General features: G+C 57.2%; 1 protein-coding gene across 1 annotated transcript in view; it reads left to right on the top strand.

Moving 5' to 3' along the window:
• Positions 1–22415, top strand: part of CLSTN1 (calsyntenin 1) — a 51559-nt gene that overhangs the window by 17530 nt on the left and 11614 nt on the right. The window contains exons 2-7 of the mRNA XM_040987872.1: positions 9304–9426; positions 17559–17588; positions 18634–18829; positions 19913–20121; positions 21226–21375; positions 21457–21642. Of these exons, the coding sequence (XP_040843806.1) occupies positions 9304–9426; positions 17559–17588; positions 18634–18829; positions 19913–20121; positions 21226–21375; positions 21457–21642 (894 nt within the window). The remainder of the gene's footprint in view (positions 1–9303; positions 9427–17558; positions 17589–18633; positions 18830–19912; positions 20122–21225; positions 21376–21456; positions 21643–22415) is intronic.

Raw genomic sequence — 22415 nt, 5'->3', positions numbered from 1 at the left:
TGCTGCATACGATTTCACAGATAATTCACTCAGCTGCCTTTTTTTTTTAAGATTTATTTATTTGGAAGATTTATTTATTTGGAAGGCAGCAGAGTTCCAGAGAGAAAAGAGAGGGAAAGACACAGGAGACTTTTCATCCCCTGGTTGCCTACCCAGATGGTCAAAAGGGTTGGGGAGGGCTAGGTCAGAGCCAGGGGCCTGGAACCCTGTGTCTGTGGGCGTGGCAGGGGCCTGGAACCCTGTGCCCATGGGCATGGCAGGGGCCTGGAACCCTGTGCCCATGGGCATGGCAGGGGCCTTGAACCCTGTGTCCGTGGGTGTGGCAGGGGCCTGGAACCCTGTGCCCATGGGCATGGCAGGGGCCTGGAACCCTGTGTCTGTGGGTGTGGCAGCGGCCTTAAACCCTGTGTCTGTGAGTGTGGCAGGGGCCTTGAACCCTGTGTCCATGGGTGTGGTAGGCGCCTTGAACCCTGTGCCCATGGGCATGGTAGGGGCCTGGAACCCTGTGTCTGTGGGTGTGGCAGGGGCCTTGAACCCTGTGTCTGTGGGTGTGGCAGGGGCCTGGAACCCTGTGCCCATGGGCATGGCAGGGGCCTTGAACCCTGTGTCTGTGGGTGTGGCAGGGGCCTGGAACCCTGTGTCCGTGGGTGTGGCGGGGGCCTTAAACCCTGTGTCTGTGGGTGTGGCAGGGGCCTTAAACCCTGTGTCTGTGGGTGTGGCAGGTGCCTTGAACCCTGTGTCTGTGGGTGTGGCAGGGGCCTTGAACCCTGTGCCCATGGGCATGGCAGGGGCCTGGAACCCTGTGTCCGTGGGTGTGGCAGGGGCCTTGAACCCTGTGTCCGTGGGTGTGGCAGGCGCCAGGAACCCTGTGCCCGTGGGTGTGGCAGGGGCCTTGAACCCTGTGCCCGTGGGTGTGGCAGGGGCCTTGAACCCTGTGTCCGTGGGTATGGCAGGGGCCAGGAACCCTGTGCCTGTGGGTGTGGCAGGCGCCAGACACGTGGCTTTGCTCGCTGTGGCACTTTCTCGAGGCGCAGCTTGGCTTGTAAGTGGAGCAGCCAAGACTCACATGCGATGCAGAGATCCTGAGCAGTCCCTTGCTGGCCCTGCTGACAACATCCTGTACACAGCACGCCGCCCCAAGACAGGATTTTATTTTTAAAACTTTTTTTTTTAAAGATTTATTTATTTTTTATTGGAAAGTCAAATATACAGGGAGGAGGAGAGACAGAGACAAAGATCTTCCGTCCAATGATTCACTCCCCAAGTGAGCACAACGGCCAATGCTATGCCGATCCGAAGCCAGGAGCCAGGAACTTCTTCCAGGTCTCCCACACGGGTGCAGGGTCCCAAAGCTTTGGGCCATCCTTGACTGCTTTCCCAGGCCATAAAGCAGGGAGCTGGAAGGGAAGTGGAGCTGCTGGGATTAGAACCGGCGCCCATATGGGATCCTGGGATGTTCAATGCGAGGACTTTAGCCGCTAGGCCACGCTGCCAGGCCCTATTTTTAAGATTTATTTATTTTTTATTGCAAAGTCAAATATACAGAGAGGAGGAGAGACAGAGAAAGATCTTCTGTCTGTTGGTTCACTCCCCAAGTGACTGCAACTATTGTGCTGAGCCGATCCAAAGCCAGGAGCCAGGAACCTCCTCCAGGCCTCCCATATGGGTGCAGGGTCCCAATGCTTTGGGTCATCCTCGACTGCTTTTCCAGGCCACAAGCAGGGAGCTGGAATGGGAAGTGGAGCAGCCAGAACATGCATGAAGCAGTACCCAAATGGGATCCTGTCACTTAAAGAGAGCAGATTAGCCAATTGAGCCATTGTGCCAGGCCCTCGCCTCCTCCTTTAGAGCTTTATTATTCATCCAGCATTCATTTGAAAAGCAGAATTAACTGTGTGAGAGAGAGATCCTCTGCTCTGACTCCAGGGCTGCGCCAATCTGAAGCCAAGGAGCCAGAACTCTGTCTGGGTCCGTGCCTGGGAGGCAGGGATCAGCGGGGGCTGCAGGAGGCCACTCCCCCAGGCACTCATCCAGGGTGCTGGTATCCCAGGGGGCAGCTTAGCTGCTGTGCCCAACACCCGCCTTCCCTGGCCCATTTTTCCTCCACAGGTTCCCCTACTGAATGCATAATTGCAAATTTTGAGAGTTTTGGGGAAATAGAGTTAATACATAGGTGTAATTCTTGAAGACCTCACGTGCGTCGGTGGCCGTTGCATGGGTTACAGAGCGCTGGCCCTGCCTGGCGCCCTGCTGGCTCTGCACCTGCTCTGCCAGCGGGCGCTGTGGTGAAGGACCTGGCTGCTCAACTGGGGCAGGGGCTTGTGTCCTGGGCACGTGGGTTGCTGTGACCGCGGAGTGCTGCCGCTTGGTGTCTCCTGCGGTGGCAGCCATGGCCCCAGTGAGTGACCTGGCACGTGTGAAGCGTTTGCCTCTAGAAGCCCTCTTGGTTGTAGCTGGAGGTGAGGCTCCCATGCAGGGCTGGCTGTGCGTCACATCTGTGACGTTGAACGGCTGCCGGGCTGGTGTTGTGGCGTGGCCGGTAAAGCCCCCTGTGCGTGTGTCCACTTCCCATCCAGCTGCCTGCTGACACGCCTGGGAAGCAGCACAGGATGGCTGCCCGAGCCTGTGCTCGCCCTGCCCACCTACCTGGGAGTCAGGTGGAGCCTGTAGCTCCTGGATTCAGCTTGACCGAGCCCCTGACTGTGCAGCCATTTGGGGAGCGAATCAGAGGGTGGGGGAGTCTCTCTGCCCTTTGCTGTCCCTCTGCCTTTCAAACAAGCAAACAAATGGCAAACAAAACCTGCAACAAGCACAGGCACCTGCCGTGCCCAGGAGAGTTGCTGTGAAGGCCAGCAGAGACTGGCAGCTTGCGGTGCTGTTGAACTTGCTGCTTGGGTTCTGGGTGGTGGCTGGCCCGTCAGCTTTGTGGGGGCCAGTCACTATTCGGTAAAAAGGCATTGAAATTGGGAGTAACTTCCACACTTCCTGCCCCGCCAGCATGTTTTTCTGTGCTTACTAGAAGTTTTGTGAATACATTAAGGTAATTGGTAAATAAAGTATCACCTTGGTGATAGATTTTTTTTTTAAACGTCACTGACTTGTTTGAAATAGACATGTGTTCCTGCTGGTATGAGATTAAAGCCGACAGCCGCCCGTGGGTGCCCAGGGAGTGCCTGCCGAGTGTGGGTTCCTGTGCCCAGCATGTCTCGCATGCCCGGCGCGTCTCACACACCAGGCAGTCTTGCATATTCGGTGTGTCTTGCACATCTGGCTCGTCTCACAACCAGTGAGCCTTGTACACCAACTCACCTCTCACACCGACGCGCCTTGCACACCAACACATCTCATACACTGCCACACCTTGCACACCATATACACGACACACCTCGCACACTAACATGACTCACGCACCGACACGTCTCGCACACCAACACCTCACACACTGACACGCCTCTCACACTGATGCACTTACAGACAACACGCCTCACCGACGCGCCTTGCACACCAAGACGCCTCACACCGATGTGCCATACAGACGGACACACCTCGCACACCGACGCGCCTCACACACTGACACGCCTTGCACACCGAAACGCCTTGCACACCGACATGCCTTGTACACCAACTCACCTCGCACACTGACTCACCTCTCATGCTGAAGCAGCTCGCACACCTCCACCCCTGCTGGCCCCTCTTGGCCTCTCTCAGTCCTGTGGCAGAGGTGCCGGCTCCGACTGCGTGTGTTTCCTGGTCTCTCCCCAGGTGGCAGGAGGGGCTGTAGGTGTGAAGGACGTAACGCTTGGCTCTGTGCCTGCTCACATTGATGTCCCAGGGGAAGACACGGGTTCTGGGCACCAGCCACAGGAACCTGGGTCGTTTTGCACCTGGACTGGCTTCTGTGCTGGAAACACCAATATTCCCCTCACCACTCTCCCCCGACCCCGACATTTTTTTACATTCTGGGTGGGGGATGGGAGAAAGTTGACAGCTATTGTCAGGCTCCTGGAGGAACCCACAATCTGTGAGGGCCGTGACCTTGCTGGGAGAAGGGCCTGTCTGCGAAATGACAGACCTCGGATCCCTGAGTTTGTCCCTTGGGGCCGGAGCTGCTATATTTAAGCCAGATTTACCAGCATTCCACTTGGCTTTTTTTATCCTAATTTTTAAAAGCACATCATCACACCCTGATTTCTCCAAAATAGCACTATGACTCTGCCGCCTCCTGCCCAGTCCCGCGGCTAAAGCCTTGGTGAGAGCGTGTCCGTGGGTGTGAAGTCACATGCACTCAGTGCCCGGCGATGTTAAAAATACAAACTGCACACATTCAAGCCAGTGGGATTTTCAGATAATAAAAGGAGTTGAAACATATTGACATGAGTTCATTGAGAGAGAAATAGATGGCAAGATCCGCTACCCGCTAGTTCACACCTCAGCTGCCTGGAGCTCCCGGGGCTTGGTCCTGCCAAATCCAAGAACTGAAGCCCCATCCTCCAGTGGCAAACATTTTTCAAAATAAATTAATAAAGTTGTTTCAAAGAAATTCTTGAGGAAACAGTAGCAAATCAAATGCAACAGTGTATTGAAAAAACAACAATACTATATATACCACAATGAGACGGGGTTTATTCCACATACACAAGGCTGTTGGAACATTCTGGAATCAGTAACCCACTTCTCAACAGGCTTACTAAGAGCAATCGCTTTGGGTTAGCTACCTCATCATGGAGGCCCAGATGTTGCTTGGAATACGCATGTCCCGTCTCTGAGGAAGCAGGTGATGGCTCACGAGGTGGGAGACGCGGATGAAGTGCCTGGCTCCTGGCTTGCCCAGCCCCACGTTGCAGGCTTTGGGGTTGGGGATGGAACCGGTGAATGGAAGTGGCTGCAGTGGTAAGAGCTGACATGAGGGGTGCAGAGGCCTAAGGGCTTGGGGTGGGAAGCAGAGCACCCAGGACACGAACCCACGCCCATGTGGGTGCTGGTGCTTGCAAGGTGAGGGATTGTCCTGCAGAGCCATGACACTGGCCCTGATGACGTAGTTCTAACGCAGGAATCCACGCCTGTGGAGCCAGATGGCTGGACGTGTTCCCGAGGCTTGCTGAAGAAGAAAACGTCCTGCCGATGTTAAGAAGCAGTAGTGTGGGGCTGGCACTGCAGTGCCGCAGCTTAAGCCACTGTCCTCAGCGCTGGTGCCCCTCCGAGCCCGGGCTGACCACAGCACTGGTGCCCCTCCGAGCCCGGGCTGACTGCAGCGCTGGTGCCCCTCCGAGCCCGGGCTGTCCTCAGCGCTGGCTCCCCTCCGAGCCCGGGCTGTCCGCAGCGCTGGTGCCCCTCTGAGCCCGGGCTGTCCACAGCGCTGGTCCCCTCCGAGCCCGGGCTGACTGCAGCGCTGGTGCCCCTCTGAGCCCGGGCTGACTGCAGCGCTGGTTCCCCTCCGAGCCCGGGCTGTCCACAGCGCTGGCTCCCCTCCGAGCCCGGGCTGTCCTCAGCGCTGGTTCCCCTCCCAGCCCGGGATGCTCACTTCCCTCCCAGCTCCCTTCTAACATTTGGGAGAACATCCACAGCTGATGGCTCAACTGCCTGGATGTTGCCGATTGTGGAAGACCCAGATTGTGCTAGGCCCCTGTTAATACAATTTTTAACACAAGGCCTACTGACAAAGTGGCAGAATTTTAAAAATATCTGTTTATTGGGCCTGGTGTGGTAGCCTTGGGGCTAAAGTCCTTGCCTTGCATGTGCTGGGATCCCATAGGGCACTGGTTTGTATCCTGGCTGCTCCCTTCCCATCCAGCTCCCTGCCTGTGGCCTGGGAGAACAGTTGGACAGCCCAAAACCTTGGGATCCTGCACCCATGGGGGAGACCTGCAAGAGGCTCCTGCTTCCTGGCTTCAGATCACCTCAGCTCTGGTCATTGTGGCCGCTCAGGGAGTGAACCAGCAGGTGGAAGATCTCTCTGTATCTCCTTCTCTGTGTATATCTGCCTTTCCAATAGAAATAAATAAACCTTTCCTAAAAACCTGTATGTGATTCACTTACTTTTTGGTTTGGTAGAGCTGATTTGCTTTCGGGACACCCACAGCGGTTGGGGCTGGTCTCCTTGGGGGTGGCAGGGATGTGGCTAATGAGTTGTCACCTCCTGCTTCCTAGAACCTGCGGTAGCGGGACGGTGGAGCCAGGCCTCGCACCTAGGCACTGCCACCTGGACGCCGCAGTCTCTGGCGCCGTGCTAAACCCTTGTCCTCTGGTGGGAGTTTGAGCAACCACATTGTGCCAGTGTGCATGCTGCGGCAACTGTCGCCACCTGGTGGCAGCAGTCTCCAATTGCAGATCCCGTAGGAGAACCACGTTAAAAGCTGAATCTGCAAACTAAACTCCCAGCAGGATCTGGGGTTTCTAGCTGACCCACCCAGGCGTTAAAATGGTAGGAGGTGCACATTACATTCCTGTGTGAGACTAGGCAGTCTCTGCTGATAGTGAATTGGAAGGGAACCGTTGGCAGCCTTGTGTTCCCAGCAGTAACCGTACGGCACGTGCTCGCCGCCTGTCACAGCACGTGTTAGCACATGACATGTTAGCCTGTGGCGTGTGTTAGTGTACTGCACATGTCGGCAAACACGTCATGGCGTGTTAACATGCGGCACTTGTTAGCACGCAGCACGTCGGAGCCAGGGGCAGAGTTCGAGTGGCTGCCCACAGCCTTGCGTGGGCTCTGCCTGGGCCTTCTCCAGTGAAGCCAGCCCCGATGTTGACTGCTGCGTTCTTGCATGATACCCAAAGCAGCTTCAGTTCCTAATGGCTAAGATCTCCCACTCAGTCAGCATGCAGCCCAGCCACACCCTACTCTCCCCCGCGGGTGCAGGGTCCCAAGGCTTTGGTCCTGCTCGACTGCTCTCCCAGGCCACAGGCAGGGAGCTGGATGGGAAGGGAGCAGCCAGGACACGAACGGGCACCCGTATGGGATCCCCATGTGGGTTTCTCTGCTGTGCTGCAGCACCAGCCCCTCGGTGCTGAAGCTCTGAGCTGCGCGGCCCCTTCTAGGTGTGCAGCTGGTGGTCTCTCTGTGGCTTTCTAAAGGGAGCTGCTGCAGACAGCAGTCGCTTGTTTCAGTAAAGGTTTTAGATTACAAATTGAGTGCAATGAAATATTAAAAATATCATTCATTAAATATTGAAGCATCCAGCTTTGGACTTCAGCCGGCTTTGTTAAAGGAACGGTTTAGAGGTTTTGAATTGCAAAACGGGCACTGTGGGGGTCACCAGCTGATCTCCCGCCTTGGGCCTTGGGCTGTCCTGGGCTGCAGCTTTTCCTTGCGGGCCACCATGGGTGGTGCGCTCTGCAGGTGAGCGGCCCCCCGCCCAGGCGCCCTGCCTTGGCGCTCACGCTCCCGTGGGGTTCAGCTGGGGCAGCAAGGTGACCCGAGTCTCAGCAGGTTCACGCATTGAAATACTCAGTCTTCAGGTTCTATGTTCATTGCACATACCTTTTTATTTTTTTTGTTTTTTAAAAATGTATTTATTTGAAAGATGGAGTTAGAGAATGTTTATCTGCTGGTTCGCTTCCCAGATGGCTCCAGTGACCAGAACCAGGCTGGTCTGAAGTCAGGAGCTTTGGGGTCTCCCGTGGGAGTTCAGGGTCCCAAGGACTTAGGCCATCCTCTGCTGCTTTCCCAGGTGTGTTAGCAGATAGCTGGGTGGAAAGTAGAGCAGCCAGATCTTGAACCGATGCCCGTATGTGATCTGGTGCTGTGGATGGCTTAAGCCATAACGCCCACCCAGCCCATATGGAGCGTTTTATTAATCAGACCTTAAACCATCAAGACGAACTGGTCTGGAGCGTGGTGGTTGCCGGCAGCTCATTGCGGCTGCTACGCTGCAGTGTGGTTGGAGCCTGTTCTTGGGAGCGGTTGGTCAGTTCCTGCCTCATCGCGTGGTTGATGGGAAAATGGCATCTGTGAAGGTGATTCCTGCGTGCTGGTGACCTGCTCGAGCGGTCAGCCATGTGGCCCATGCGGCTTCTCACACCAAAGCCTGGGCTCACAGCCACCAGCTCCTTCCTCTCCCTGGCCAGCGCTCTCGGCCCAGGGCACCACCTTGTCCCATCTCCCTGGTGCTGCCCTGGTCCTGCCAGCTGGAGCTGCCACGTTCAGCTGCCCTGGCCTGCACCTGTCCTGCGGTGAGGGCAGGGCTTCACTGGGGATGGGCCACAGTGGGGACTTGCCTGGCAGCTTGGTTCTGGTCTTTGTCCCCTTCCTGTCTTGGCCCGACCTCTGCATTGGGGAGAAGGCAGGTGAGGCCCAGGTGCCTGTCCCAGGTGGGCACACCATCCTGCCATCGCCCAGCAGAGCAGGACAGTAGAGCATCAGTGCCACTCGCTGGGTGCTTTCCTTGTGGTGGACACATTGGAGCATGTCACGTACTGGGCTGGTGACCATGGGCTCTATGGTCTGAGGGAACACCATGCTGTGTGTGGCCTGCAAGGGACCAGGGGACACAGGACATGCTGGTTATGTCCGGAGAGCCTGCTCAGTGGATGCAGCTCACAGGAGGGAACCCAAGATTACTTGGGAAAGGGCCTTGCAGCCATCCTTTTCCTGCAGGTGGTTTGGAGAGTCCCCCAGTTCAGGTGGCTCCCGCAGGGGTGCTGAGAGCTGCGGGCACACCTGCAGGGAAGGAACGGTTGAAGAGCAGGGTGTGGGCGCGGCAGCTGGGCACGCCTGACAGACCCCGGGGTGCAGTGTGATAGTCTAGCTACAGCCCTGGCTGCTGAGGCCGCTGGGGAAGGGAGGGCCCACCTCCCCGGTGAAGCAAGAGGGCGGTCAACGAGCTGGGCTCAGATGCCCACCTACAGTTAGGGCTGGGCCAGGCCGAAGCCAGGAGCCAGGAACTCCGTCCGGGTATCCCACGTGGGTGGCGGGGCCCAGGCTCGCGGGCTGGTATCTCCAGGTGCACTCGCAGGAAATGGGATAGGAAACGGAGTTAGGACTTGCCCAGGCTGTTCACAGCTGTGAGCACCCCAATGTGGCCTGAGCCGAGCGCCACATGCCTGGCCGAGAGCAGTGTCTGCCTGGCGCCTGGTTGCTTCATGGGCCCTGGTGATTTTTTTTTTCTCCAGAATCTAGAATTTCATCTCAGGTGAGTCTTGATACCAAACTTTGCAACAAAAGCCGGAGTGCTGCTTGCCAGCTTAGTGAATTCTGCCCTTGTCAGTAATGGGTGTGTGTGTGTGTCTCCAAGGCAGTGCGTTTTAGAGTGACCACTCTAAGCTTGTCTGTCCTCTTTCTCTCCCTGCTTCTGTTTAACACAGTCAACAAACACAAGCCGTGGCTGGAGCCCACGTACCATGGCATCGTCACGGAGAATGACAACACAGTGTTGCTTGACCCGCCGCTGATTGCCGTGGACAAGGACACGCCTCTGCGCTTTGCAGGTACGCGGGGGAGGCGCTCTGCGGGCTGGGGGGGCACTCCGGCATCACATTTCCCCCTGAATCGTGGGCGTAGCTGCAGAGATGGACAAGACAGCTCGACGCCCGTCTGTCCCTTGAGGACAAGGTGTTTAGTTGAGTCGCACCGTTATGTTCCTGACCCCCGGTAGTGAGATCACAGCTGGGGAGCCCGGTGTAGCAGGTGCAGGCCCGAGGTCTGCCGGCCAAAGGTGCCATGGCTGCGTGTGTCCCCTGTGGAGACTCGGGTAAGAGTTGAGCAGTCTACGCAGGGGGACTCTGCGCGTCAGTCACATTTTTGATAAATGTTTGACAAGTCCCTTCTTGTGATCGTGATATGTGTGTTGACAGCGCAGACCCCGAGGAGGGCGCTGGAGGGGTGCTGGCTCGTCACGGCTGTCGCCCGTCCGGCCACAGCAGCACCTGTGCGTGGGGGCTTCCGTGCTTGCTGCTTCACCCGCCGCACGCGGAGTTGAGTCTCAAAGGGCAGCTTTCGCGTGCCGAGGCTCCTGAAGACAGCACGCGGCCTCGAATAGAGCAGTGTGGTCGTCACTGCACGGCGAGGGTGCGGGGGTGCGCTTGCTACGGGAGCTCGATGTGAACAGTGAGCCGTGCCTGCTTCCACGCGAGGACATGTACACATTCCAGCGTGCGGCCTCTGTGTGGGCGGCACCAACCACACCTCCCACAGGTTCTGCTCACTGAATTTGAGAGAGAGCTCCCAGGAGACAGGAGGGTGGCCCCGTGCCCTGTGACCAGGGGTGTGTCCAGGCAGGAGGGTGGCCCTGTGCACTGTGACCAGGGGTGTGTCCAGGCAGGAGGGTGGCCCTGTGCACTGTGACCAGAGGTCTGTCTAGCAGCCATGCTTCCTTTGGTAGCCAGTTTTTCTACCCCCGGGTTTAACGTCACTTTGAGCGTGGTGTGGCATGTTGGTGACGGCAGGTGTCCGAGCGTCAGTATAGCCATGGCACCTCGTGCCAAGGAAGGATTGTCAGGTGGCTCGGTGTCTGCGAGTGGCAGAGCACACATGAGGCTCACACGTGCACATGTGACAGCTGCACTGTCGTGGCCTGCGGTGGCTGTGGGGGCATCTTGCCATCCATGGGCACGCTTGTATGCCGTGCTGTGTAGATTGTTTTGGTGAGATTGTGTAACGTATGTTTTTAAGTGGTTCCATACATATTTTATGCATTTTTTAAAAAGATCTATGGGCCTGGTGTGATAGCCTGGTGGCTAAATCCTCACCCTGCAACCACTGGGATCCCTCATGGGCGCCGGTTCATGTCTCAACAGCTCTGCTTCCCATCCAGCTCCCTGCTTGTAGTCTGGAAAAACAGTTGGGGGACGGCCCAATGCTTGGGACCCTGCACCCACATGGGAGACCCAGAAGAAGCTCCTGGCTTCTGATCGGCTCAGCTCTAGCCATTGCAGCCACTTGGGGAGTGAACCAGCAGACATAAGATCTTTCTCAATATCTCTCCTTCTCTCTGTAAACCTGCCTTTCCAATAAAAAATAAACCTTAAAAAGAATTTATTTATTTTTTTAATTTGAAGGGCGGAGTTACAGAAAGAGAAGCAGGGACACAGAGGTCACTCCCCAGATGGCTTCAGCGGCTAGACCTGGCCAGGCCCAAAAGCCTGGAGCTGGGAGCTTGTCCGGGTCTCCCATGTGTGCAGGGTCCAAGCGTTTGGGCCATTCTCTGCTGCTTTCCCAGGCCACAAGCAGGGAGCTGGATGGGAAGTGTGCAGCCATGAGCTGGCCTCCATAGCATGAGCAGCTGGGACATGAGTCAGCACCCATTTGGGATACTGGCACCATAGGTGGAGGTTTAATTTGCTATGCCATGGTGGCTACCGTACTCTTTAAGGCTGAGAAACAGCAAGAGAGAAAAACAGAAATATTCCATCTCCTGCCCCTCCAAATGGCTGTATCAGAATGACCGAGCTGGGCTGAAGCCAAGAGACAGGGACCGAAGCGCCCACCTACCACCCAGCAGGTTAGCCTGCTCTGCTACAGCGCTGGCCCAGCTCCGTGCTGCGCTTGGAAAAGCAGCAGATGATGATGTAAATCCTTGGGCCTGTCTGCGTGTGGGAGGTATGGGAGGTGTGGGAGTGTGGGAGTGTGGGAGTGTGGGAGGTATGGGAGGTGTGGGAGTGTGGGAGGTGTGGGAGGTGTGGGAGGTGTGGAAGGTGGGGAGAAGCTCTGGCTTTGCCCTGGCTCAGCAGCGAGCTCTGCGACCTTTGAGGACTGAGCCCGCAGAGGGAAGGCCTGTGGCTCGCTCCTGTCTTCAAATACAGAAATAAAGGCTTCTTCTTTTTTTAGTTTTTAAAGACGATGTCTTCACTGAACAGTCTGTGAGAGGTGTCTCTCCATCTTTGTCCTTACTCCATTTTCTGTCTCAAAAGTCTTTTTTTTTCAAATAAGATGGGCCAGGTCCAGGGCTTGATTTTTATCTTAAGTTGGTTTCACAATGATATTTATTTTAGTTTTTCACAAATTTATTTTTAACTTTATTTGAAAGGTAGAAAGAACAATCATCCATTCCCTGATTCACTGCGCCTCTTGCAGCAGGCAGGGCCCGGCCAGGAGGAGGCTGGGAGCCAGGCCTCGGTCCGGGCCTCCTGCGTGGCAAGAACGCGGAGCTGGAGTCAGCAGCTTCCATCCCCTGGTCAGGTGCATCTCAGCCGGAACCGGGACTTAAACCTGAGCACCCTGAAGATGTAGCCTAAACGCCATGCCACGTGCCTGGCTCTTTTGGTTTTGCCCAGTGGTGGTGAGGAGGGTGACGTGGTGGCAGCGACACGGCAGGTGCCAGCGCTGTCTGCATGTTACAGGGTACACCCTGAATCTGACTGGCAGGGTGGTCTCACGTGGTGGGCACACCACCAGTCCTGTCCTCTGGTTAAGGAAGCAGACTGCTGTGTCGTCAGCGGCGTGGCCGACCGCCTAGCCCCCGGCTGGCCTCAGTCCCTGGCTCAGTCCGTGGCACATGTGTGTGGAGGAGCGGGTGAGTTTGTGCTCAGTGAAACAGCTCGGGGGTGCCGGAGCTGCCTTTGGGCCAGGCAGCCTGACCCCAGCCTGGTTCAGAGTTCTCCCATTGCAGGGCGCCTGTGTGGGAGCCTTCCCAGGTGCCTAGCGTTTAGTCTGGTGTTGGCCTGATGGTCCTGCCGGATGGTCCTGCCGGATGGTCCTGCCAGATGGTCGTGTCCGGACAGTAATCTTGGGATGAAACTGTGTGTCTTGGTATTTGTTAGGCATTTCAGCAAAGTTAAATGATGGCTGTTTCCTGGACTGTGCTAAGGCCTCAGTAGCCGTGGGCAGGCAGGTATGTTGGGCATTGAAGGTGTGGCCCTGGGCTCTTTGGCACGAGCTGCTCTGTTTTGCCCACACTAGGACTGGGTACTGTGGTGGTGCGCCTCTGCCCAGCCTGCCCACTTCCTGCCTTCCCAGGCCGGGCTCTTCTGCAAAGTTGGTTGAACAGATGCCATGTAATAGAATCCAAGAGGGCTCCAAGCAGCTCTTGGGCACTTTCCCCCGTGGTCTCTGTCCCATGTGGTCTGTGTGCCCAAGGACGACTGGCAGGGGTCACCCTGCCTCGCCCCTGCCCTCCCCTCGGCCTTTTCAGTGAGTGACCTGAGCCAGCGCTGTGGTCAGCACTGAGTAGGATGCATGGTCCACGTGGCACCGCCATGTCTGCATGTGGGTGTGGCATGTCGCACAGGCTGACAGAGGGCATGACCTGCCGACGTGTGGTGCCAAGTCTGTGCCCGGGATCACCCAGGATTGCAGAGGAGGCTGTGGCGTCATGCCAGTCCCCGTCCTCAATGACGTCCTGGTGGGAGGACCAGGCCACACGGGCGGAGTGTCCAGGCAGCCTGGACGCCGGGACCCTGTGCCGTGTGAGGGCTTAGGCGCTGGGGGTTAAGAAGGTGAGATAGGGCTCGTGTCCCCGTGAGGGGCTCATGGCATCTGCTCCAGAAGATAAGACTGTAGCCACTAGGCTACTGCGCTGGACCCTATTTCACTTTAAAAACGTCCTCAGTGAAGTTCTTTTTTGGCTCTTCAGTGCTGTTCTTGTGCTGTCTCATTGGATCTTAGCAGAGCGGGGGCTGGAAGGGCTTGGGAACCTTGGCCATCCTAGAAGGGCATTCTCTCTGTGGGAGAATGCTGCGACTTGGGGAGCTGTGCAGCAGGGTGGCGGCCAGCCAGGAAGCCCGTGACTGCCTAGAAACCCAACTGAGGCCGGGAGTTTTCACCAGTAACACCGTCTGAGGAATGTCCCTTAAAAAAAAATCATTTATTTATTTAGTTAGTTTTAAAGATTGATTTATTTATTGGAAAGTCAGATATACAGAGAGGAGAGACAGAGAGGAAGGTCTTCCGTCCGATGATTTACTCCCCAAGTGAGCGCAACGGTCGATGCTATGCCGATCTGAAGCCAGGATCCAGGAACTTCTTCCAGGTCTCCCACGCGGGTGCAGGGTCCCAAGGCTGTCCTCGACTGCTTTCCCAGGCCACAAGCAGGGAGCTGGATGGGAAGTGGAGCTGCCGGGATTAGAACGGGTGCCCATATGGCATCCCGGGGTGTTCAATGCGAGGACTTTAGCTGCTAGGCCACGCTGCCAGGCCCAGAATGTCCCTTTTTGCTGGCTGTGGCCATGCCACACGTCCCTCTGCCAGGAGCCCCAGTGCCGTGTCAGATACGTGAGCAGGAATTGGCCATTGCGGCGGTCTGCGGAGCACTGGGCCTCCTCGCGGACCTCCCCCTTGTCCCGTGCCTTCCTGCACGGAACCCAAGGTCCCAGGCTTCCTCCCTCTGTCTTGCTGTCACAGAGGCCTTGTCCCCAAGCCTCAATGCTCGGGTCCCTGCTGGGGCTAGCTGCCCTGTTCAGTGCTGACACTTGGCCTCATGCACTTGCCCCTTTCCCCGCCTCCCCCCGGACACACCGTCCTCCCTAAACTCTGTGCTGGGGTTGTGTGAAGTGGGGGACCCCTGGGTTCTACACACGGGTCACCCAGCTGGTGCAAGGTGTGGCTAGCAGCCTGGCGAGGACCCGTGGCTGAGGGGCACCGAGGTCCCCAGGCAGCCCCTGAGAGCCTGAATTTCAGAATTGGAGGAGTGTGGGGAAGCCGCACGTCTTGGCTTTCCATAATATCCGTGGGTTGGGTCCAGGCTCAGAGAGCAGCCCGGGTGCATGGCAAGTTTCTAAATTGTCAGGAATCTTCCACTTGGTATCACAGCCTGGAGACACGGTGCCAAGGTCATGCCCTAACTGGCTGCAGCCCAGCTGGGTGCCTCCACTCAGGGCTTGTTCCCGTTTCTGACCCAGTAGCTCTCGCTGACAGGGTGGCACCAGCTGAGCTGCCCAAGCCCCGGCGTCCACCCTGGCACTGGCCAGCAGCCACCCTTGCCCTTTGACGGCCTTACTTCGGCACAGGAATCAGACGCATCTTTTCAGAATGGAACATAGAAGGGTACCCCTGAACATTGGGGGGAACTTGAACTCAAAGTAAGATTCTTTATTTTTAAAAATTTATTAGAGAGATTGAACTGCCGTCTGCTAGTCACTCCCCAGGTGCCCACACTGATCAGAGGCCCAAACCAGGAACTGGAAACCCCATCGGGGTCTCCTCTGCAAGTGGCAGGAACCCAGTTATTCACCGCATGGCCACTACTGCCCCCTTGTGGAAACCAGATTCAGTGAGCCTTGTACCTAGGTACTCCCCTGTTAGATGTGGGATGACCTGCAGTTAAACCCCGAGACAAGGTTGTTTTGATGCAAAATAAATAAATAGAAAACCACATGTAGGTTTTTCGTAATACATGTCGCGTGCACTTTCTGAAGCTTACCTTAGCACAGAGATTTCAATTTAAGATTCTTAAATTTAAGATTCTGCATGTTCTTGGGAACAGAAAGCTCCAGGTTGAGAACTGAGCCTTTGCTGCGAACTCAGGCCGTGCCCCTTGAGTGTCCCTCCAATCACGTCTTCACCACGCAGTAGGAATGCACGCCGGAAGCCTCGGGCCTGATGTGGCAGCTGAGCCCACTGGGAATGCTGTGAGAAGCTCACAGGGACTGGGGTGCGTGTTGCCTGTTTGAGGCCTCCGGGGTCTCTCTTTCCAGTCCAGCCCCGTCCCCCACAGAGGTCAGAAGCACGAAGCAGAGCCGGACAGTGAAGGAGGAAGCGCAGCCATGTACACGTGTGTGGGGAAACACCCATCGTGAGTGGGCCGAAGAGGAGAAACAGAATGGAGAAAGGGAGGAGAGCAAGGGACTGGAGGGGCCCCACGTGGATGGCTCTCCTCCCCGCCTCCCGTGTTTGTGAAAGGAAGGGGTGGTGCTCCAGTACCACCAGGGTGGGACTGAACAAGGCCGGTGCCCGCTGGGAAGGTAGGCATAGCCAACTGACAGTTGCATCACTGTGCAGGGAGAGAGTTCCTGCTGGAGCAGGTATTGTGCAGCGCGCCATCCCACATGGACACCTGCTCGTGTCTCAGCTGCTCCACTTCTGAGCCAGCCCCTTGCCAGTGGCCTGGGAACAGCAGCAGAACACGGCTCAGGGGCTTGGCCTTCTACCACCCAGGTGGGAGACCCCCAGGAGGCTCCGGGCTCAGCCCGGCCCCGTGCAGCCCATGGAGCTGTGTGAAGAGAACCAGTGATGGGAGATGTCTCTCTTTCTGTAGTTCTGACTTTCAGTAAACAAGTAAATAAATGTAAAACAGAGTTCCAGGTTGCTTAAACTCATTCTAGTTATACTCTGTCACCTACATCCAGTGCAAGTGGATGCTGACATTGGAGCTGACATTTGTCATGTTTCAGAAGGCGGAAGCTGTCCTTGGAAACAGGCCGCATTGGGCCTGCAAGTCGCTGCTGGCAGACCCTTGGTCCTGAGCTATTGGCCCTGCGTAGCATGCAGTGATGGTGGGGCAGGGGGAGAAGGGGCGGGCCTGGGTCTGCCTTGTCCAGGTGGTGGTCTCCAGCCCAGGGGAGCTGTCCAGCACTGTGCTGTGGCCAGTGTGACTGAGCAGGGGGACTCGTGGTGTTTGTCATTCCGTTTGAATCGGGTGACTGTGGCTGCTGCCTACGTGCTGGGCAGCACATGTCTACGGGGTGGGTGTGCCACCGAAAGCTTGGGCAGCAGCCTCGTGCATGGCCCTGCTCACAGGCAGCTGGAGGTGAGGCCTGGTCACGCAGTGTGCCAAGCCCAGGGAATGCTTCAAAGTACTTCATGTCTGAGCTCGCTGGATTCCTGCCGCTACGGGTTGTGGGGGAGCAGCTGCAGCCTCACATGCCAGCGAGGGTGAGCAAGCCGTAGGAGCCTTGATGGGGAGGAGTCCCAGGAGCCTTGATGGAGTGACGTCATAGGAGGAACCTGGATGGGTGACGTCATAGAAGCCTCGACGGGGTGAAGTCGCAGGAGCCTTGATGGAGTAATGTCATAGGAGCCTTGACGGGGTGACGTCTGCCCTCTTCAACAAGCAAGCAAACCAGGTGCCCCTGCTCAGGGTAGATCTGTGCCAGGAGGGTTTGCTCCCCTGCTCTCTTCCTGGAAGGCTTCCACAGCAGGAACAGCTGCTGCTGTAACTTCACTCCCACTCGGTTAGGCAGGTGTCTCCCAGCAGAAAGGTTTATGTGTCGTCCTGGTTGTGTGCTTTTGATCATAAACATCGCTGTTGGTTCTGTTCAGGGTCTGGGTCGAAGCCCTTTGTTACCCAGCTTTGCTTCCCTGCATTCTAATGATGAGTCTAATACCGCCAGGACCCAGCTGTGTTTAGCTTGAAAAAGGAAGCCTGAGAACCCCAGAGACAAATACATTAACTCACAAATGGTCATCATCCAGGTTCTCATTACGAGAGAAACGTCGCCTCCCAGAGCGACTCAGCCTGAGTTAGAATGACTGCCGGACTGTGCAGTCGGGGTGGGAGTTGGATCCCGAGTGGCCCTGGGCTGCAGGCGACCCGGCTTCCCAGCTGCTCCTGGCCGCCTGCCGAGTCCGCTGCTACAGTCCATGTCCAGCCTCTGTGCGACAGGTGCACCTCTGACATGTTTTCCTTGTTGTTCTGCCTTCGTTCTTGCCTGTATTACTGACATGGGTTTATCTTTTCTTCCTTTAGAGAGTTTTGAGGTGACAGTCACCAAAGAAGGTGATAAAGGGTTCTTTCTATCCCCCTTACGAATATTAACCCACTAACGTTGTCCGTAAAATGGGGAATCAGCCCTCGGACGGAAGAGCTGCTGTGCTCTCTCCCCCTCCCCCGTGGCTCTCCCACCTTGCTTCTGTTTTCAGTCCGTGGATGGAGATTGTTTGTAACGAGACCCCCCGGTTAGAAATACCGGGACGTCAGGCATCCATTTGACCCTGTGGGGCAGACACGAGGACCTTGCCTGCCAGCGCCTCGCCGGCGCGGGAGCCGGGGCAAGCTCTGGCAGAGTTTCCCATGGGCAGCTTTTCTGCCTGCTCTCCCCCAGGCAGTGGGACAGCACACACAGTCACCACCCCCAGGGAAACTCAAACCCACTCCCGTGCGGTCCCCTCCCGGGGCCGGTGGAGTCCAAGCAGGAGGGAATCCAGCGGGCATATTCCCGTGGTGGGGACCGGGCAACAGTCATTAAATGGATGCCTGAGCAGCTGGTATTTCTACCTTTTTCATCCAGTGATCTGTTTTGATTCCCTGATTTTAGCCAGGCTCATTGCACAGGAAGACTTGTCACTTTTTTCTATGGACAGAATTTCTGTAATGGTGGTGCTGCTCCTATATGTCACGCTGCTTCCTCTCTCAACATCTAACTCTGCGTGTGGCCCCTGTCTGGTCCAGGCCCGGACGCCGGGGCGGCTGGGGGGCTTGGGCCTTGGCTGTTTGCTAACGGGACTCCCGTGCCCCGAGCTGTCTTAAGTGCTCCTGTGGAATGCCTGTCTATGCCCATTCTCTCTATTGTATTCCTGCATGAGTGGATGCAAAGTGACCAAGTTGCTTGGGAAGCCAGAGCTGCTTATTTTTTTTTTTTAAACTAAAGCCCAGAACTTACCATGTCCAAGCACAGCGCCCCCCTGCTTTGTCCACGGGCCCCCTGACCCCTGGCTGCGGAGTTGTTGTCTTTATTTTCTCTGGTCTGGGAAACGGGTGGAGGGCAGCATGGCGCGGCCTGCGGTGGCGGCCATCCTGACCTGTTCCCCCTTCACCTCCACAGGTGAGATTTGTGGATTTAAGATCCACGGACAGAACGTTCCTTTTGATGCTGTGGTTGTGGACCCGTCCACGGGTGAGGGGCTTATCCGCTCCAAAGAGAAGCTGGACTGTGAGCTGCAGAAGGACTATACCTTCACCATCCAGGCCTACGACTGTGGGAAGGGGCCCGACGGCAGCCACGCCAAAAAGTCTCACAAGTAAGCTGCGAGGGGCAGATGGGCACTCTGGGCGCGGGCATGTGCCCCAAGGACTATGCCCAGCCTGGGGCTGCCTGTGCTTCTGGAGAGAGCAGCCAGGAAGCACTTAGGCTAGACATGGGAAGACACTGTTTTAAAGAAGCAGTCCACAAGGCCCCTGCTCCCGGCAGTTCCCCGTTGCTGTCTGTCCCGAGGGCGGAAGGCTGAGTAGGCAGGTGGCCAGCTGGGCACTGCAGGCCAAGGCTCAGGTTCACAATTGTAGCCTTGCCTGGGCTCTGGGTATGAGGTGAGCTCCATGTTAGAGGGTCTCAGATTCCCCCCAGGACAACTTAGGAAGGAGAGTTGATGGGATGGCTCCAGCTGTAAAGGCCAGGGGGGAGCAGCTGGGGTACCAGGTACACAGGGCCCCTTGCCTTGGGAGGTCGAGATCCAGTTCCCTTTGTTGGACTCCCCGATGGGTGGCCCCGGAACCCCTGGGTTGCTTTGTCTTCTGCTCCACTGGCCTCTTCGTTTTCTTGATAATCAGGCTGGGGTGAAGAAAAGTGGGCAATAGACCACCCCAGCCTCTTCCCTGTCCTTAGAAGTTGGACAGTCTCGAGGACACCCCAGGTCCTGTCCCAGTTTTTACTCCTGCCCACTGTTTTTTTTTTTACATTTTATTATTATTATTCATTTTATGATACAGTTCCATATTCCCTTATCTCCTCCCCAATTCCCTCCCCCCCACCTAGTTCCTCTATATCATTACTAACATACAGTTCTTCATGCACAGTCATATGTCCGTCATTGCGTTGCCCACTCTTTTCTCCTGCTGGCTCTTACACTGCCCACTTGACCTTCAGGGAGCGGCCAACTGCCGGCCACCCCTTCGCTGCTGCCCCTGAATACCAAGGAGGCAGCTTCAAGCCTCCAGCCTCTACCATGCCCATGAGTTCCGGATGGCGGGTGACACGCTGTCCGTTCTGTCCGCGCTATGTGGATTGTGGTGGGGGCTCCACACGGCAGCCCTCCACTCGGGGCTGGTGGCCCGGGCTAGGACAGAGGCCGAAGGAGCCACGGCTGTCTTCCTTCCCTCCGGTGCAGAGCAGCCGTGCACATCCAGGTGAACGACGTGAATGAGTTTGCGCCCATGTTCAAGGAGAAGTCCTACAAGGCCACGGTCGTGGAGGGGAAGCCACCCGAAAACATCCTGCGTGTGGAGGCCGTGGACGCCGACTGCTCCCCCCAGTTCAGCCAGATCTGCAGCTACGAGATCCTCACCCCGGATGTGCCGTTCACCGTGGACAAGGATGGTGAGAGCCAGGGGCGGGACACCCCAGCCCACCACTCTCCCTCGGGGTTGCAGCCAAGTCCTTGCATCTGTCCGGCATCCGGCAAGGGCCTTCTGGCCCAGACCTGACCGGGTGGGACAGCAGATGGTATGTCAGCAGATGCACCTGCGCAGGTCTGATGCCAGGGCAGGGGTACCACCCTCATGACCTCACCCGACCTTGTTCCCCCACCCCAGCCCACCACCGTGTAAATTTGGAGTCAGGCTCTGGTGCTGGGAGTTGCCAGCAAAGTGCAGCCCCGGACAGGGCCTCCAGGCCGAGTGACGGTGACGCTCGTGGGCTGCGTGCTCCACGTTTGAGTTTTCCCTCTGTCCCTGGTGGCCTCTGCTCTGGCGGCTGAGTGTCACCTCCCGGCTGTTTCCGTGTCCGCCAGGCGTGCTTTTCTTTCTCATCTCACCTTGCCATCTGCACATACCTGACTCCAGTTGGTTGCTGTTGAGCTGGGTCTTGCTTGTCTCGAGCACAAGGCTCGCTGCCTCCCCGGCCTGCCAGGCTGCCGGCGTGCACGGCAGTGGACAGAGCACCTCTGCCTGGAACCTCCTTGTTTGGGATTTTTTTTTCTTTTATTTATTTGTGTATTTATTTGGAGCTTCCTTGTCTCAGTGTGGCGTGTCTGCACTCCCGATGCACAGCCCTGCCTGACGGGAGTGTGGCTCTTGCCTGCGCCCCGCTCTCCACAGCACGGAGCGTCTCTGTGCCCGTCGAGGGCGGGCCTCGTGGATCCTTCTGGCTGGCCGTCATGTGCACACACTTGTAACAGCAGTATTTAGTGCAGTTTGAGACATTGGTTTAGTAGTTTTGTTCTCTCGTGCACCGGCTAACTCTGAATGTCACATAGGAAAGTGTGAGATGGTGCCACCATGTGGCAGCCGGGCCCCTTGGCTCTCTGCTTGCTGCCTGCAGGGGGAGGGCTGTGCACACCCCGACCGCCCTGAGCCCCGCTTGCTTCCGGGCTAGCACTTGCAGCGCTTAAAACCCTGTTGTGTGTCCCGGCGGAGGACAGCAGCAGTGAAGACGCCAGCCTGGGTGTCACATGTCAGGGTCATTTTCTTCTGCCCCTGGCAGGTTACATAAAAAACACAGAGAAGCTAAGCTACGGGAAGGAGCGTCAGTATAAGCTCACAGTCACTGCCTACGACTGCGGGAAGAAGAGAGCCACGGAGGACGTGCTGGTGAAGGTCAGCGTCAAGCCCACCTGTTCCCCTGGCTGGCAAGGTGAGTGCCGCACCTCTGCCCGTGCCCCGGCCTGCCAGTGAGCGCGGGCCGCGAGCCTCACATTTCCCCCGTTCGCCCCAGGCTGGAGTGACAGGCTGGAGTACGAGCCTGGTACCGGTGCCCTGGCCGTCTTCCCGAATCTCCACCTGGAGACGTGCGGCGAGCCAGTCGCCTCGGTGCAGGCCACTGTGCGGCTGGAGACCAGTCACATTGGGAAGGGCTGCGACCGAGACACCTACTCGGAGAAGTCCCTGCAGCGGCTCTGCGGTAAGAAGGGGGCTGCCTGCTGTGCACTGTGTGTGAGCGAGGGCCCGGGCGGCAGCCCTGTGTGGGTGTGAGCGAGGGCCCGGACGGCAGCCCTGTGTGGGTGTGAGCGAGGGCCCGGACGGCAGCCCTGTGTGGGTGTGAGCGAGGGCCCGGACGGCAGCCCTGTGTGGCTGCATTGGAGACGGGTTGACTGGAAGACACACACACTGAGGCTTTTCTCAACGGGGATTCTGTAAGTGCCATGAGTGTTGTGTGACCCAAAGCAGCGATGCCAAGCCTGGGCCGTCCTGGGCATCAGGGCCTCAGCCGACTGCCAGCAAGGATCTCGGGTGAGGGACGGTGGTGCCAGGAGCTCAGAGCAGCAGCTGCCCCAGTCCTCACCATTGGCCGTGGGTGGTTCTCTGGCTTGTCTGAGGAAGAAAAGCAGGGAATCTCATTTTCCTTGCCTGGTGCCCATGGCAGTGACGTCATTGGCAGAGAGGGCCTTAGGGCCTTGAGCTGTGTGGCAGCAGCATGGCAGGGAGCTTGGGTCCCTGAGACCTCTCAGAAGCCCTGGCTGTAGAGGCCAGTGGTAGCAGCCACCAGGAGCAGGCAGCTGATGTTCTGGTACAGTTAGTTGAGATTTGTTTGGCAGTCAGTGGGCTGAGAGCTGCCTGTTGTGGGCTCCTCCTGGGAGACAAAGGAGCCCCCCAGTCCTCGGCCCCCTCCCGCCCCCAGCCCTCAACCCTCTGCCCACCTCCAGCCCTCAGCCTCAGCCCCTGGCCCGCCCCCTG

The sequence above is a fragment of the Ochotona curzoniae genome, unplaced genomic scaffold (assembly GCF_017591425.1).
Source record: "Ochotona curzoniae isolate NIBS_2020 unplaced genomic scaffold, NIBS_Ocur_1.0 contig_4792, whole genome shotgun sequence".
In the NCBI taxonomy this organism is placed as follows: domain Eukaryota; kingdom Metazoa; phylum Chordata; class Mammalia; order Lagomorpha; family Ochotonidae; genus Ochotona; species Ochotona curzoniae.
This window is presented reverse-complemented; position numbering and strand designations above follow the sequence as displayed.